This window comes from Petaurus breviceps, unplaced genomic scaffold, assembly GCF_028583685.1.
Source record: "Petaurus breviceps papuanus isolate PSGF00001 unplaced genomic scaffold, PetGlider_PUasm1.0 189, whole genome shotgun sequence".
Lineage (NCBI taxonomy): Eukaryota > Metazoa > Chordata > Mammalia > Diprotodontia > Petauridae > Petaurus > Petaurus breviceps.
The window spans coordinates 9,353,725-9,370,172 of NW_027185809.1; the positions used below are offsets into that span (position 1 = coordinate 9,353,725).

The 16,448-nt window shown below is 38.6% G+C and overlaps 1 protein-coding gene across 1 annotated transcript in view; it reads left to right on the plus strand.

Annotated features, from left to right (window-relative positions):
• TGFBI (transforming growth factor beta induced) overlaps window positions 1-16,448 on the plus strand; it is a 63,651-nt gene that overhangs the window by 12,853 nt on the left and 34,350 nt on the right. Inside the window, exon 3 of the mRNA XM_069091888.1 lies at window positions 15,129-15,193. Coding sequence (XP_068947989.1) covers window positions 15,129-15,193 — 65 coding nt within the window. The remainder of the gene's footprint in view (window positions 1-15,128; window positions 15,194-16,448) is intronic.

Genomic DNA, 16,448 nt, shown 5'->3' on the forward strand with positions numbered 1-16,448 from the left:
GCATTTGGCAGGCCTATCCTCAAAGCCAAAAGTTAGATGTGCTATGGATACTCAACTCTGTTGCTCTGTGCATGTCAAATAATAATTATTTCACTGATGGGTAAATGCAGGTTCTACGAATTTGATGTTATCCAGATGTAAAGTAAGTTGAAACCAAAGCCAGACCCAAACTCTATCATAGGTAAGATTCTTAAAGATGTCCAGAAAGACTACTACTAAATAAGCATTTTTCCTCCCTCTTTTCTGTTCTATTTAAGCTGCAGACACAAAACGATACAGTCATTTAAAAGAGCAGTATCAGTGGGGAATATGGGAAAGGCCTCATTTAAGTGGCACCTGGGCTATGTTTTGAGGGAAACTGGGGGTTCTAAGAGACAGATGAAATCTTAGTCAGTGAAGAAGTATTTATTAAGTCTTACTCTGTGCTAGGAACTGTGCTGAGCATGGCGCATACAAAGACAAAAACATTCCCTGTCTCAAGGTGCTATTTTCTAATGGGAGAGACTATACACAAATAAATACATATATATATATATATACATACATATATAATATACATATATACACACACATGAAGCAAGCTATATACAGGATAAATAGGAAATAATTAAAAGAAGTAAAGCACTGGAATTAAGATTATCTCCAATGTGCCTGTGGTAGTTCTTTGATTCATTGTGCAGATTATTGAGAAAGAGGGGATGATTTGGAAAGCATCCAGAAAGAGGAGGAAAGGCTATTAATGAAGAGAAGGGACTAGTTCAGAAGGAAAGGCCCAAGGAAGTAACACTGATGAGAGTGGACTGAGGAGAAATATCAGTCCAACCCAGCCTGTTCTTACCTTGACCTTTGCACTAGGCCAGGTGCTGTGGGAAAGGACAGGAAAAGTAGAAAGCATGAACCTTATCCTAAGAGAGATTTTTACAGGTGAAACAGAGAACTATAAGAGAAAATGTATTGATAAAGTGCCAAATTCAATAAAATCAAGTGGTGATATATGTGAGTATCATATAAGCAGAGCTTTGGAGTCTCAGGTAGGAGAGAGATGTTAACTGGAGTTACCAGGGAAGACTTCACAGAAGAGCTAGGATTAGAATTTAATGGAGGGATGGGAGGAAAGGGCATTCCAGGTCAAAGGAGCAGCATTTAAAATGGAACAGACATGGAAACTAGCCTGGCCTATTTGGAATATTGAGGAGACTGCCCTCTAAAGAGGAACATGGTGCATTGGATAACTAAGAGAGAGCCAAATTGTGGAGAGCTTTGAAGTCAGCAGAGAAGTTTTACTTGAGAACCTAAACCAAAGGAAATAAAGAGAAGGAAAAGTCAACCTGTCAGCATTGCTGTCAGTGGTATTTATGTACACTATAGGTAAAGGGCATTGAAGCTTTGGTCAGTGGAAATCCTTTGTTGTCATTCATTCTACTTGTCCGGGACCTCCAAGGTCATGAATAAGAGAGGGCTGGCTATGCTCAGTATCTGCATTGTCCATCGCCTCACCAAAAGTCTTTTTTTTTTTCCTTCAAAAATAACTTTTCTTCAGTTCCAGTAAGAGAAAAGACCTGAGTCTTTAGCGTTCTTTGTCAAACACAACATATGGATTTTATTACAGGAAATGATTACAAATGACCCTCTATTCAGTGACTTGAGTGTATTTTATTACCTTAGAAAATTCACTTCAGATTCTATGTTCAGATCTTTAAAACTCAACAGGGGTGACACAGGGACTGTTCATACAGAAGGGGAGCTCAAAGTCCATTTTTTCCTGTCAGGGAAGTTTGCAGCCCAAGCAGTGCTTTGAGACCCAAATCTGATTAGTAACCCTAACATTTTTGCATTCAGCAACTCAACCAATACTGCAGGAAATTGTGGTCAGCAGGTCTCACCGCCTGTACGACAAGCTGTCTTTGTGCAAAGCTCTCCCTGAAAAAAGGCCTGTTTATTTAGCGTGCAGCTTTGACCCTGACATCATGGAATTGGAATGATTTGTAACCAAGGCTCAGACATCATAAATGTAGCTTGGTTTAAACCAGTTCAGGTGCTGTCATGTTAAAAAAAAATACACGTCTGTTTCACAAGTCCTAACATTGTTTAATAAGTTGATATTTATTGAAGGAACAAAAGCCAAGATCTGCCAAAGTTGGAAGATAGTGCTAAGACAGTCATGATGTCACCATTGATTCTAATAGAAACTGGTACTTTTACCCAAGGACTATGAAATGATCACTTCTTAAGTCCAGTGTTAAAAAATGTGGAAATTGACTTCTTACTGATTACAGCTGGTATGAAGCAATCTTTCTAACCCTAGAACTGGAGCTTGTTGGAGAGGCCAGAACTTTGCCCCAGGCACCAATGTCCTGGAGGAAGGAATGTGCTTTGTCTCCCTGCTTCAGCAATGTTCAGCCCCTCTGCTGTGGTGCCCCTGCGTTGCCATCCCTCAGGGTCCTGACACAGTAATGCTCTTCTCTCATTCTATCTTGAAATGTACCCCACTGTCTGGCCTGGGGCCCTGTGCCATACAGGAAAGATGAGACAAACATTGGAGCTGCAGCAGAGACAGCATATGTCAGCCACTGCTCCAGCCCTAGCTCATAGAAAAGTTAACCCTAGGCCTCCCTAGACTATTCATTTCATCCTCTTTTTCTACTGTGCTTTCTGAAACCTTCCTTTATTGTTAATGACCTCCCCTTCTTGCATTAGTTTCCTTGTATTGAGGTGACGGGCAGCATAGTTTGGGTCTTGGAATTGGTAAGACAAGTTCAAATCTTTGCTCAAATATTTACCAGCTATGTAAACCTAGGAAAGCCATTTAGGGGCATCTAGGTGACATAGTGGATAGAGCACCAACTCTGGACTCAAAAAGGACCTGAGTTCAAAGTCAGGCTCAGACACTTAACTCTGTGACCTTGGGCAAGTCACTTAACCCCATTTCTTCACCTGTGACCCCCCAAAAAGTCACTGAATCTCTCTCAGTCTCAGCACCTACCTCACAGGGTTATCACTGGGATCAAATGAGACTATTTAAAGTGTTTTAAACTTTAAAAAATTTTAAAGCACTATTTCTTTTTGGAATAATATTTTTGCCCAATTACATGTAAAAGCAATTTTAACATTCATTTTTTAATTTTAAATTCCAAATTCTCTCCCTCCCCTTCCCCACCCTGAGATGGTAAGCAATCTGATATGGGTTATACATGTTCAGTCATGAAAAATATATATCTATAGTAGTCATGCTGCAAAAAAAAACAGAGACAAAAAACATAAACAAAATAAAATGAAAAATAGTATGCTTCTATCTACATTTAGACTCCCTCTATTCTTTCTCTGAAAGAGAAATTCTATCCTCTGAAGGATAGAATTTTTCATCATGAATCCTTTGGAATTGTCTTGGATGATTGTATTGTAAAGCATTATCTTTATACATGTTAGCGACTATTGTGAAGTGTTTTATAAAATTTTAGGTATGATCTTTATACATATTAGGTATTATTATTTTGTTCTGGTGCTCACTGAAAATCAACTTTCTCTATAAAGTACTATGAGATACACTGAGGAACCAATATTTCTTGATCCTCTCCTTATTAAATCTGGCTGCTTTTTCTCTCAAAGTTCCTGTTGAATAAGGATGGGAGGAGGAGTGGGAATACTTCTTGTTCCTTACTTCCCCTTTCATGACATTCTTCATTAGGGAGATACCCAAACCTCCTATTCAAGAATAAGAAAATTCAGTAACATGGGGCATAAGCAAGTCTGCAAATGGCCCAAAGAATGTGCCCACTAGATGCTGAGAAAGTCAACCATGGCACATTAGTAACAGAACAACAGGTCTGTAAATACAGTATCATGCATAGACTGCCCAGATATTCCAGAACTCAAATCACTTATGTGAAGCATCCAGAATTCATCTGAATTAAATCCATGTGCTTCACTTTGCAGCCCTGGGCAACTTTATTCTGTGTTCTAGTCCTTGGTGAACAGATATCTTTTAGTAGTGAAAAGGGGGCTAAAAATTATGTTGTTTTCCTAAAGCTGGGGGCCCTGAAGAACAGGTAAAGGTAAAAGTAAGCAAGAATATAGGAAAGGAATTGCTTATGTCTAGATCTGAGTTTGTTTTAAGATTCTACTTGGAAACTCTTAAAGAGAATATGTTTGCTCAGATCATTCTCTACCCCTGTCCCCTTTCCCGCATGGAGTTCAACTTATCCCCAGGCATTGACATTGATCATAAAAGGGCTGGCACATGGAGGAATTGGTGATTTTTTTCTTCTTTTCATTTTACTTCATGGGAATTTAATTTATGAAAGAAAACATCATGCTTCCTACTTAATCTAATTAAAGTACAAAAGAAGATGTGAGGGGAGATGGGAACAAAACTCTCTGTTCTTATATTTATATCTTTTGACTCTATCTTAATTATGTATTTATCTTCCCCCTTACCCACAAGTTGCACTTCATCTCTGAGGTAGACTTTATGATTAGTAATAATATTATAAGACTTAGTAAAAAATAGGAAACACAATAAAACTCAAATTCTTAGCCAAATATGGAGAAGCTCTTCACCAGCAAACTGATCACTTCATGATAGACAAGGCAAATGACATCCACAACAGCAACAATAAAGAAAGGGACCGTGCCTGTATTTTCATTACTATAGGGAATTTAGAAATGTAGGTTAGCATCTTCTCTGCATCATATCACTTTAGAGAGTGGTGTAAACCAGTGACATTAAACTCAGATAGAAATAGGGATCACTAAGGGGTCACATAAAGATCTCTGCAGGTCACACATTAACTTACTTTTCAAATGTGATCTCGATGTTCTTTTATATTTTTATTGATTTTGTTAAATATTTACCAATTACATTTTAATCTTGTTATGCTACACTCAGGAGTGTTCAGTGTGTGCACCATATGTCTAATACCTCTGCCTGTGTCCAAGGTAGGACTTGGCTTTGAGGCCTCTCACATAATTATAATGATAACTTATACAGAGTCGATACTATAAGCCTTAATAAATAGTATTTAGTCGTAAGGCCTAGATTCATCTAAGAGTATGAAAAATACTCAAAAAGAGGTTATTTCAGCAAAGAAGATTTTTTTGGTTTTTGTTTTTCTTTTATAGCTAAGTTTAAGAGAAAAGTCACCTGTGTCACAGACATCCTCTGTGCCCTTAGGAAGCTTCCGTTCCATTGTTCCTATCACATCTCTTGCTCTGACATTTCAATCTTCTCCAGGACTGGATGCAGTTTTCATGCACTCTCACACATAGGGGTTAGCTGAGGACAGCATACTCCATGCTCCTCCTTCCCACTACTATTCTCAGTCATAAATCTCTCTTCCTTGGAGTGGGCATCAACCTATCCTGATCTTGAGAGTCACTATCTAACTGGCCCATCTTCCTTTCTCACTGAATTCAGTACCTGGTTCTTTCTTCCACCTCACTTCCTGCCCTTCTGCTTGGAGACTTCAATATATTGGTTGATATTCTTTTAAACACCCCAGCCTCCATGTTATTTAATCTCCTATGACCTGTACTTTCCCTCCCCCACAGCTCCACACAGGGATGTGTATCCCTTCATCTCCATTGTGACTTATTTCCATGATACAGAAGTTTTAAATTCCTCTCTCTGGCCACAAACTCCTAATCTTCCATTTTTCCCTAGGCCTCGCTCTTTCTAGATCTAATGGTCATTGTCTTCATATCTCCCAAGAACTCACAGTTCTAGCCTTACTGTACCCTATCTTGGCTCTGTAGATAAACAGTTTTACTTGGCAGTGTCCTCTACTCTCAGGTCTGTCACTATTCACACTTTACAACTCCAACCCTGTGTCCCTCCAGCCATTTACCTTCTTTACTCCTGCATGTAAATCCCTAAATGTTGACAGAAGTCACACTACTGGGCCTGCTAGGCACATTATAAATTTTATTATCTATTCTTCACTGTGACATGATACTTATATTCTTTTTTGATTGACTATATACCACCCAGCACAACTGTTTGCAGAGCTATTTGGAAGAGTTGGGAAAGTGTTGAACTTAGAGTCATAAGCTCTGAGTTCAAATCTTACCTTTTCTTCTTTCCTATCCTGTGACCCTAGGCAAACTGCTTAACCTCTCTAGGCTCAAGTTTCCTCATCTGTAAAATGTGGGGCTGGGCCTGACTCAAGTCAACTATTTAATAGTTTAAATTTCTACATTCAAACAAAATGAGATATTTGTAAGTCACTCAACAATTAATATAACAAGAGGATATTCAACAAGGATAAGCATTAAGAACACTTTGAGGGCAGCCAGGTAGCACAGCGAGTAAGAGCACCGGCTCCAGTGTTGGAATGACCTGGAGATCGAATCCCGGGCTCAGACACTTTGCATCCACCCAGAAACACCTGGCCGTGTAACCTTGAGCAAGTTACTTAACCCCAATTGCTTAGGGGCGGCCAGGTGGCTCGGTGACTAAGAGCACCGGCTCCAGTGTCGGGATGACCTGGATCAAATCCGGGCTCAGATACTCAGCACCACACCCAGAAATAACTGGCTGTGTAACCTTTAGCACATTACTTAACTCTGATTGCTTTAAAAAAAAAAAAACACTTTGACTTGATACTGTTGAGTGAGTTACCCATCATGGTTCATCAGCCAAGCCTTCCAGTGTTCCTAGAGTTCCAAGTGGCTGCTTTGAACTCAGATGATGAGGTAGTGATGTTAGTAGTCTGACTTCTTAGTCCCCTGAGCCAACCGAGTCTTAAGAAATTGTCACAATATCTTTTAAGGAAAATCTTATCTAAGTTCCATGGGAAAAGAGGTGAGAATATTACTTCTACCATATTCTACCTCTTTGTGGTAAGGTTTTAAAGGGTCTTCCACGACTTAAATCACCTTAAGGGCTTTTACTAGTCAACACTGACCTCTGATATTCAAGAGGTCTTATATTGGCATCACTAAAGGAGGAAGAGAAAAACTAAAATACAAACAAAACAAAAATGTAACAGCTCCCTGCAGAAGTAACTGTCTTTGGGAGAGTTTCAGGAGGGACCAAATACCAGGCCTAAATCAACATTTCTTAAACTGTGGGTTGTGACCCCATATGGGGTCATGAAAAATTTGGCAACAGTAAAAGATTTTTGAATGCACAATGAAAAAAAATTAATTAAAAATCAAACACATAGTGGATCTAAGGTACTTATGGCAGTACTTGCTAGCATTGCCTCTGGCAGCTTCACTGCAGCCTTGGTTCTGAACACAAAGCATGTACACTTTGCACTGCACATGCCCTCAGACCATGCAATGCCAAGGGACACCGCCAAAGCACAAAAAGGACTCATGAGTGGAGAAAAAAGAAGCCTTGGTCTAAAGGATCAGGTTCATGTGTAGTTTACAATGTCTCTCTCAATGTGAAAAAAAGAAGAAAAATGACCATAAGCAGGAGCAGTACCAGGAACATTAGGGATACAAGACAGAGGTTGGCATTTCCTGCAGAGTCACTGACCCTCATCATAGGTCAAGGAGAATCACCCTATATCCCATACCGGCACTTCTTAAACTGCATCATGATCCCATCTGGGGTCGTGATAAATTTGGCAATAGTTAAAAGGCTTCTGACTGCACAACCCCCAAAAGTTAATTAAAAATCAAAGGCATAATGAATCAGAGGTGTTTCTGGCAGCATTGCCCATGTTGCATCATGTAATTTCACTGCACCCTTGGTTCTGAACACAAAGCATGTGAGCCTTACACTGCACATGCCCTCAGGCCTTGCAACACCAAGGAATGCTACCAAAAAGGGAAAGCAAGGGTCTTGAGCGGGAAAAGTTTAAGAAGCCCTTCTCTATATTACCACATACTCAGTGTTTTCTGACCTTTCAGCCAAAACTTTCCCCTCCCTTGGAGCCCCATGATAAAATCTTTGCCCTAAGAGAGGTTTCTGAGGGGCTGGTAGTAAAAGATTTTTGAATGCACAATGAAAAAAAATTAATTAAAAATCAAACACATAGTGGATCTAAGGTACTTATGGCAGTACTTGCTAGCATTGCCTCTGGCAGCTTCACTGCAGACATTTTATTTTCTCTTTTATTTCAATATAGCAAGCCACCTCCCAACAATGGTATTGGTCCTATAAACCCTGTTTGGGGAAGATATCTCTAATGGTTGCAGCAATGTGGGGAAAGACAATTGTTTTACATTACATTAAGCAATGAGCTGTAATGGAACTGACTTTTGTGACTGCACATGCAGTTACTCTTCTGTAACTGGGCTATTATTGCTGCTGGGACTCAATCTACTGTCCACTCTCCACTGTCTGCTGCCGCTGGATCCAGAGTCTCTGCCTACCATCCATTGTTACCACTGGAGCCCACATCTATGCCCACTGCCTGCTATGCCAGGGTCAACTGATATCTCTTGTGCTGAGCAAAGTTAACTGCTAACTACCATGGCATGAGCTTCTCTTCCCTGTGTTGAGACAGCGTCTTACTAGACTGAGCATGCCGGTACGGCCACTGGTAGGTCCTGATTCTATCCCACTATGGAAAGCCTGACTGCTTCATTATGCGAAAGGTTATTGGTGGCCTCTGTTGCCATCGAATCATAACAAAATTCTCTTGGCAAAATTGTGATTGGTCTTTCAAATTCCAGGTTAAAACAAACAAAACTGAAACAGTTTTTCAGGATAATTTGTTAGACAATCCTACTATTTTAGAGATCTGGTTTGGTGTTCATTCTTTCACTTCTGGGGTCCTTCATGTTCATCCGTCAATGATTAGTTATGTCCATGTACAATTATAGAACTGAGGGTGGTTGTTGATCTAGATTGTACTTTCCAAAAAGGTATTTAAAGCCAAATAATTCACATAAATATGACTCCTTTAAAACCAGGAGGGGCCTTTTTCAGGGGACCTCTCACAGGCAGTTGGGTGGTCATAGACATTAGCAAGACACTCAGTCTCAGTGAGTGCTGAGCACAATTAGTTCCCCTGAATTTGTCTTTTTCCAAAAGAGGGAGAATCTCTCTCATCATCCACAAAATATTGAGTCTCAGCAGGCTGCTTTGGAGACAAACAGTTCTGAAGAGATCTGGTAGTTTGTGTGAATCCTCCAATCTATCCTCCACACAGCTGCCAAAATGGTCTTCCTAAAGTTATAATAATAGCTAGCATTTATATAGCACTTTTCAGGTTGGCAAAGCATCATGTGCATTTTACCAAACTTGATCTTTGTAACTACTCTTCAAGTTAGATGTTATTATTGTTCCTGTTTTATAAACGAGGAAACTGAAGCCCAGGCTAACAGGACTAAAAATGCCTGAGGCCATATTCAACCTGAGGAATTCCTGACTCCAAGTGCAATACTCTGCCCGCTATGCTACTGGTGCCATTTCCCTGCTTAAGAGCTACATTTCCAGTCTTTTTCATCTGACTTTTCTTCATATAGTCTATGTTCCAGCCAAATTAGACTGCTCATTATTTCCTACTGTGGGTATTCCTTTGTTCAGGCTATCTTGCATGCCTGGAATATGTTCTCTTTTAACATCTTAGCTTCTTTAGTTTAGTATCCTTAGTTTATGATCAGTACATGTGTGACTATCTATAGGAAGCCTTTATTGATCTCCTTAGATATTGGAATTTTCTCCCTCTTCAAATCATGTATATGCTTAATCATTTACACATCGTATCTTCCCAATAGAATGTGAACGCCATTTTTCATTTTGTCTTTGAATTTCCGACAACTACCATAATATCTCACTTAGAGTGGGCAATTAATAAATGCTTGCTGGATTTGGATTTGGAAGGTAGCATGGTGTGAGCATTGATCTTGGTTTAAAAACTTCTGTTAAAGTAGACCAACACCTCATGTTATTCCTTTTCTTAAGTTTTATCAATATGTTTTGTTTTTTACATTATATTTACAGATAACCCCCACTCTATGAGCCATCTCTTGTAACTAAGTAAAACAATTGAGTAAAGCTAGGAGTATAGAGCCCTCATTTGAAAGTAATGCAACATTCCATATCTGTAATATTTTCTTATCTCTGTATTGTTCTTTTTAATTAATGGAATTGTATTTACTTTTCCATTCCATTCAAAAATGAAATAAAATGTAACAAATATGCATAGTCAAGCAAAACAAATTACTTCAACAACTTATGCAAAAGTACATCTCATTTTCCATCCTAAATTGATCACCTTTCTGACAGGAGGTGAACAGTATGTTTCATCATCAGTCCTTTAGAATCATCAATTGTGATTGAATAGATCATTTGTTTGTCTTTACAATGTCATCATTGTACAATGGCGTCAGTTGTTTGTCTTTACAATGTTTTTTTAGCATATAAATTATTCTCTTGGCTCTGAACATTTTGTTCTTCATCAGTTTATAAATGTCTTTGAAATGGCTTGTTTTTATAATATCAGTGTTGTATAAATTGTTTTTGTGGTTCTCTTAATTCATTCTGCTTCAATCTATATGTCTTCCTACATATTTTTGAAATCATCTCTTTCCTCATTTCTTATAGCACAATATTATTCCATCACATTCACATACCACAACTTATTCAACCATTCTTCAATTGATAAAAATTCCTTTAGTTTCCAGTTTTGTCACCATAAGAAGAGACATATTAATATTTTTGTACATATAGGGCTTTTTCCTATTAATTTTATCTTTTGGGGATATGGATTTAGCAGGGATATAGTTGGGTCAAAGGGCATTCATTGTTTAGTAAATTTTTTGTATACTTACAAATAGCTTTCTAGAAAAGTTGTACCCATTTAAAGGTCTACCAATAGTTCATCAATGTGTCTATTTTCCTATCGCCTCTACAAAATTTATCCTTCACTTTTTTGTCATCTTTGACAATCTGAAGGATATGAGGTAGAATGTCAGAACTGGTTTAATTTGCATTTTTCTAATTCATGGTGATTTGGTACATTTTTTTCATATGGCTGAAGATTAGCCTGGGTTTCTTTCCTTGAAAAGAGCCTGTTCATAGGGGCGGCCAGGTGGCTCAGCGAGTAAGAGCACCGGCTCCAGTGTTGGGGTGACCTGGGGATCCAATCCGGGCTCGGATACTCAGCACCACACCCAGAAATAACTGTCCGTGTAACCTTGAGCAAGTTACTTAACCCTGATTGCTTTAAAAAAAAAAAAAAGAAAAGAGCCTGTTCATATCCTTAGACATTTATAAATTGAAGAGTTTTATGATGTTTTTATTATATAATTTTATTACATAATGATTTCATCAAAGTGAGATTTTTTTCTATGCAGTGCTACTTTTCCACCCCTCCCAGTACTTCTACCTTACTATTTTTCCAGAAGTAACTGACGAGTGGGTTCTCTCTTTTTCTACTTTGTTTTCTAGTTCTAAGGGATCTAGGCAATTTTCTTTTAAGATTTCTTAAGATACAATGCCTATGCTTTTTATTTTTAATACCATTCATGTAGGACAGTGGTTCATTTTTTTTTTGAGAGGGAAGGCAGGGCAATTGGGGTTAAGTGACTTGCCCACGGTCACACAATTAATAAGTGTTAAGTGTCTGAGGCCAGATTTGAACTCAGGTCCTCCTGACTCCAAGGCCAGTACTCTATTCACTTCACCATCCAGCCAACGCCAGCCCATGGTCCTTAAAATTTTTACCTTAGATTTATTTTCTATATTAGCTGCCGTTGCAATGAGGTATCTTAGATTTTCTTTTATTTTTTGCTTCAGTGTTTTGACTTTGTTTTAACATTTCTTTTTGCCTCATGGAGTGATTGGCTTCTATTTGGTCCATTTTAATTTTCAGGGAGTTTGTTGCTTGGGCAAGACTTAGTGTTTTTGTACCATGATGATTTCCTTTCTAATTCTTTCTTCTGTAGCTCTCATTTCTTTTCCCTTTTTTCCACTAGCACTCTTATTTTACTAACAAAAATATTTTAACTATTTTTATATCCTTGCTTTATAATTAAATTTGTGCCTAAGATATATTTTCTTTGAGGTCTTGTTTATAGATATTTTGGAATTATTCACTTCTTCAGGGTTTGCATCTTGAGCATAATAACGTGTCACCATAATAGCTTTTGTTATGGTGGGATTTTTGTTTGTTCATTCTTCTAGGCTACTTCCTGCCTTGCTGTTATAACTAGGCTCTGTGCTTTCTGCAATAAAGTTCTGGGCTGGTCCTGTTGCTGTTTTCTTGGGAATGTATGGAGTTTTGTGTGGTTCCAAGATCTTAGGGACAGCTCATATTGGGTATCCACAAGTTTTTAGGGCTCCCAAAATGATCTATTCTTGGGCAAGTCCTGTCACTTTCCTCTGGTCTAAGTTTTTGTGAGTTCTTGATCTGGGTTTGGGATCTGAGCAATAGCACTGTTGCTGGACTCAGCCACTGTCCATCAGCTAGAAAGCTCTGCTGGTTCAGAATGACAGAACCGCAGGCTTTCTTTTGTTCTGGGAATTCCTGCCCTGGCTTTTCCACTGCAGGTTTTGATTAGGCTAAAAACTGGAACTGAGAACCATTCTTTCCCCTCCCCCACTTGCTCTTGGAATCTCAGCCACAGTGCTGCTCTCTGATTCTGAGCTCGCTCCTCTCTATACACCATTTGGGTCAGAGACAGCTTCTTACCCTGGAATGTCGGGCACTCACCTCAGTCTGATCTAGTTCCCAGAAATGGAGAGTATCAAGAAAGTTGCCAATTGACTCCTCTTTCCACTGTGGTGCCCTGGTATTGGTCTCAGGGCACTCTGGTAGGGGCCTGGGGGTGTCCCAATATGGATCTGGGACCTCTTCTTGGCCTAGTGCATAGTGTCTTCTGGTTTGATTTCCCTTGTGACACATTCCTGGACAGACTTTGTTCCTAATGTCTGCAGACCTCTTTGTCTACCTCTCTATGCTGACCCAGGCTAGAAAAAAATGACTCTGTGACTTTTTCTAGATTTCCCCATCAGGATTCAGTCTGGTGCTTTTTATAAATCTGTTTGAAAGAGTCTTTTGGGAGGAAGCTCTCTGCACTTCTTCCTGCTACTCCTCCATCTTGTCTCCACTCTCCTTTCTGCCTTATTTTCAATCCCCCCTTCCTGTATTGATTCTTCCCTTCTGCAGCAATCTTTTTCTTTGACCAGAGAAAGTAACTATATCATTCTCTGAGAGTCTCAGGAAATTTTTGGGGGACAACTGTTACAAGCATTCTAGTACTTTCATAAGGTGAAGCTAAAAGACTGAGCCCAGTGGAAAGAAAGCTCCGAATTGTCTTGAATGGGTTCTACGCAGTGGTGCATGTGGTGCCCATGTACACGATGAATGCTAACAATTCTGGGTTGCCCAACTCTGGATTAACAACCTCTTCAGACACCTTAAAGCCCTGATTTCTTAGAATTTTGACTCTCAGTTTGGGCACTTTGGGAAAATGATTTATCAGTGATTGATAATTTTTCAATATACCAAGACCCATTCTTATATATCTCTCTTTCTGTGATATAATAACATAGCCACTGAGAATTCTCTTGTGAGTATTGTAGGACTAAGAATTCTGTGCACTTAAGTTCGGGCTCATCCTATATTGCAGGAAGCAAATGATTCTTGATAGTGAAGTGTTCATAATGGATTTGCATGAGTTAGGAAAGAATGTTTTGAATCTTCCTAATTTCCTAATTTTGTATTTTTAAATTATTCAACTGTATTTGAATTGAAATGGAAAGTTTACTTCTGATAAGACATTAGGTAACTTAAAAATAAAGCTCAATATTACAGTGGATCCACGTTTTTATCAGTGAAAGTAATGCAGATTGCAACACTCCCATGACTGCTCATTTTATTATTTGACCAGTTAAATTACAAAACAAAAATAAGCTTTAAAATGGAATCTCAAAAGCTCATGAATATTTCAGTATTGAATATTTCTTACAGACTGGCCTATTTTTCATTTTGAGTCAGGGATAGAAGTGACCATAGAGATCATCTACTACAATCTTCTCATTTTGATGAGAAGTCATACATTAAGTCAGTAACAAAACCAAAACTCAATTTCTTCACTCTGAGGTTCGTGATTTTCCATGTGACTTTTAGGCCAAGATACTTCCATGACTCTCCATTGTTTTCAGAATAAAATCCAAAGTCGCTAACCTACCATTTCTGGTTCTCCATGATTGGGCTCGGTGTAGGCCATAAAGTGTAGCAAAATGCTAGATTTTGCAGCAGAAGATCTAGGCTTGAGTATTGACTTTGTAATATACTAACTATATGACCTTGTGAAATCTCTCTGGGGAGTTGACTCCTTTGTAAAATGAGGTACTTGGATTAGAATCCTTCCAGCTCTAGTCTAAGACCCACTGATCCCACCTTTTGGGTCCTGTCTCCCACTATTCTCCTTCCCCTCCCCCATGCTCCCCCCAGACTGGACGACTTATCATATGCTATATCTCTGAAACTTGAGTTTTTGTTTGTGATGTTCTTTGTGCTTAGAACACCTCCCATCTGTCTGTCAAAGTACTATTTGTGTCAAATATCATCTGTGCCATGAAGTCTTCCCTGATCTCCGTTCCTTTCCCATTTTGTTTTTCCCTATCTTAAAATACCACATGTTACTTTGTATCACAATTATTTATGTTCATTCCTTATCCACTCTGGCCCAATGTCAGCTGTTTGAAGGATGAGAACCAGGTCTTACTCAGGTTTTACCAGGTTTGTCTCAGTATCTAGCGTAGGAGAGGAAGCAGGCTGGACTTAAAACCAGGAAGACACTTAATCAAATGTGTGACCTTAGACAAGTTAATTAACTTCTTGGAGCCCCACTTTTCTCATCTACAAAGTGGGAATGATAATATCACTTATTTCAAAGAGTTATTGTGATATTCAAATGAGATCATATATGTAAAGTGAGCAATGTACACATGTGGACTATCATTACAGCAAAGGTTTTTAAACCAATAAGCATTGAACAAATGAGTGAAATAATAGTAGGCATTTGGTAAAAAAATTTTGGTACAATTTATTAAATTGAGTTGAATTAGCTTCTGAAGAAATATCAAAACATGTTTCTCTATTTTGCTGATTTTTTCATATGGAGATGACCTTTTGGTGGATTGTGATAAAAAGTGAGGGCATTTGAAAAGGTTTTTGAAAGCATCTATCCTAAAGCACTATTTTTCTTTCTCATTCTAGAATTATCAGCTATGAATGTTGTCCTGGATATGAGAAGGTCCCTGGAGAAAAAGGCTGCCCTGCTGGTAAACCAGTCCTTAAATTATTTTTTTTAAAAAAAGCAGGATAGGAAGCTAAAAGGGGTTGGGATAAAGGAAGGTGGTAAAATGGGAGGGTCTATAGAGTTTCATGACACTCTCAGATTATGAATGGATGAAATTCTGAAGCATTAATATTCTTCTGACATTTCTGAGAGGCATGCTAATGTGGTCTGTAAAATAAAGTATAATAGAATCTAAAGGCAATGACATTCTCATTTTTCTTCCAACATTGCTGTTTCTGACATCAGGGAGATAGATTTTTTTTTCCCTTAATGAGTCTGGTGAACATAGCTCTAATTTTGAAGATGTTCTTTGTTAAACTTAGTTGGAATGAACTTACTGCTTCTTATTAATTGTGATTGTTGAAGCCGGTTGAGAACAATTCCAAGCTGTGCATAGCAGCAATGTCTGCCTAATGGCCCAATTCATTTCTGATTTGGATGGGAGAAAATCCCTGCAGGAAAGCAAATGAAATTGAGGGAACATGTAGGATCCCACTAATGGTTTTTTTTTTATTTGTAATTTAGATAGGATAACCAAAGCCAGACCATATCTCCAAAATTGTCTTTGTGATGAGAAGTGTTTTCTTTTATACTTATCATGTTAGAGCCATGTGAAGAAATAGCTTTTTATTTGGAGATCTAGCTTAGAGACTATAAAATAGATATAAAAATGAAGACACTCACAAGTAAACAAATTGTATGACCACAGTTGAATTTTCCCTGAGTCCTTTATTTAGAATCTCTTCTATTTTAGCTTCTTCCCTACCCTCACAGACTATATTAGCCTTGAGTGGATTTCTTTTCTTTTGACATATTTTCCACCTTCTCCAAAAACTCTATAAAATCTGAGATCCTGAAAAATATGCAATAACAATTGGTTCCATGGCCATGGAAAGGGTGGGCAAATGTTACTGATAGATGAGACATAGTGTTGCTGGCTTAAGTGATAGCAGGGATTGAGGGAAAACTGACCTTGAGCAGATCATTTCACCACTAAAACTCAGCTTTACCATCTAATAAAAATGCACATATTTTAGCATAGTGCCTGACACATTGATCCATGTCCTCTGGGGAGAAAACCTATCAGAATTATAAAATGCTTCTAAAGAAATAAATTATAGGGGTGGCCAGGGAGCACAGCAAGTAAGAGCACCGGCTCCAGTGTTGAGAAGACCTGGAGATCGATTCCCGGGCTCAGACACTTAGCACCCACCCAGAAACACCTGGCCGTGTAACCT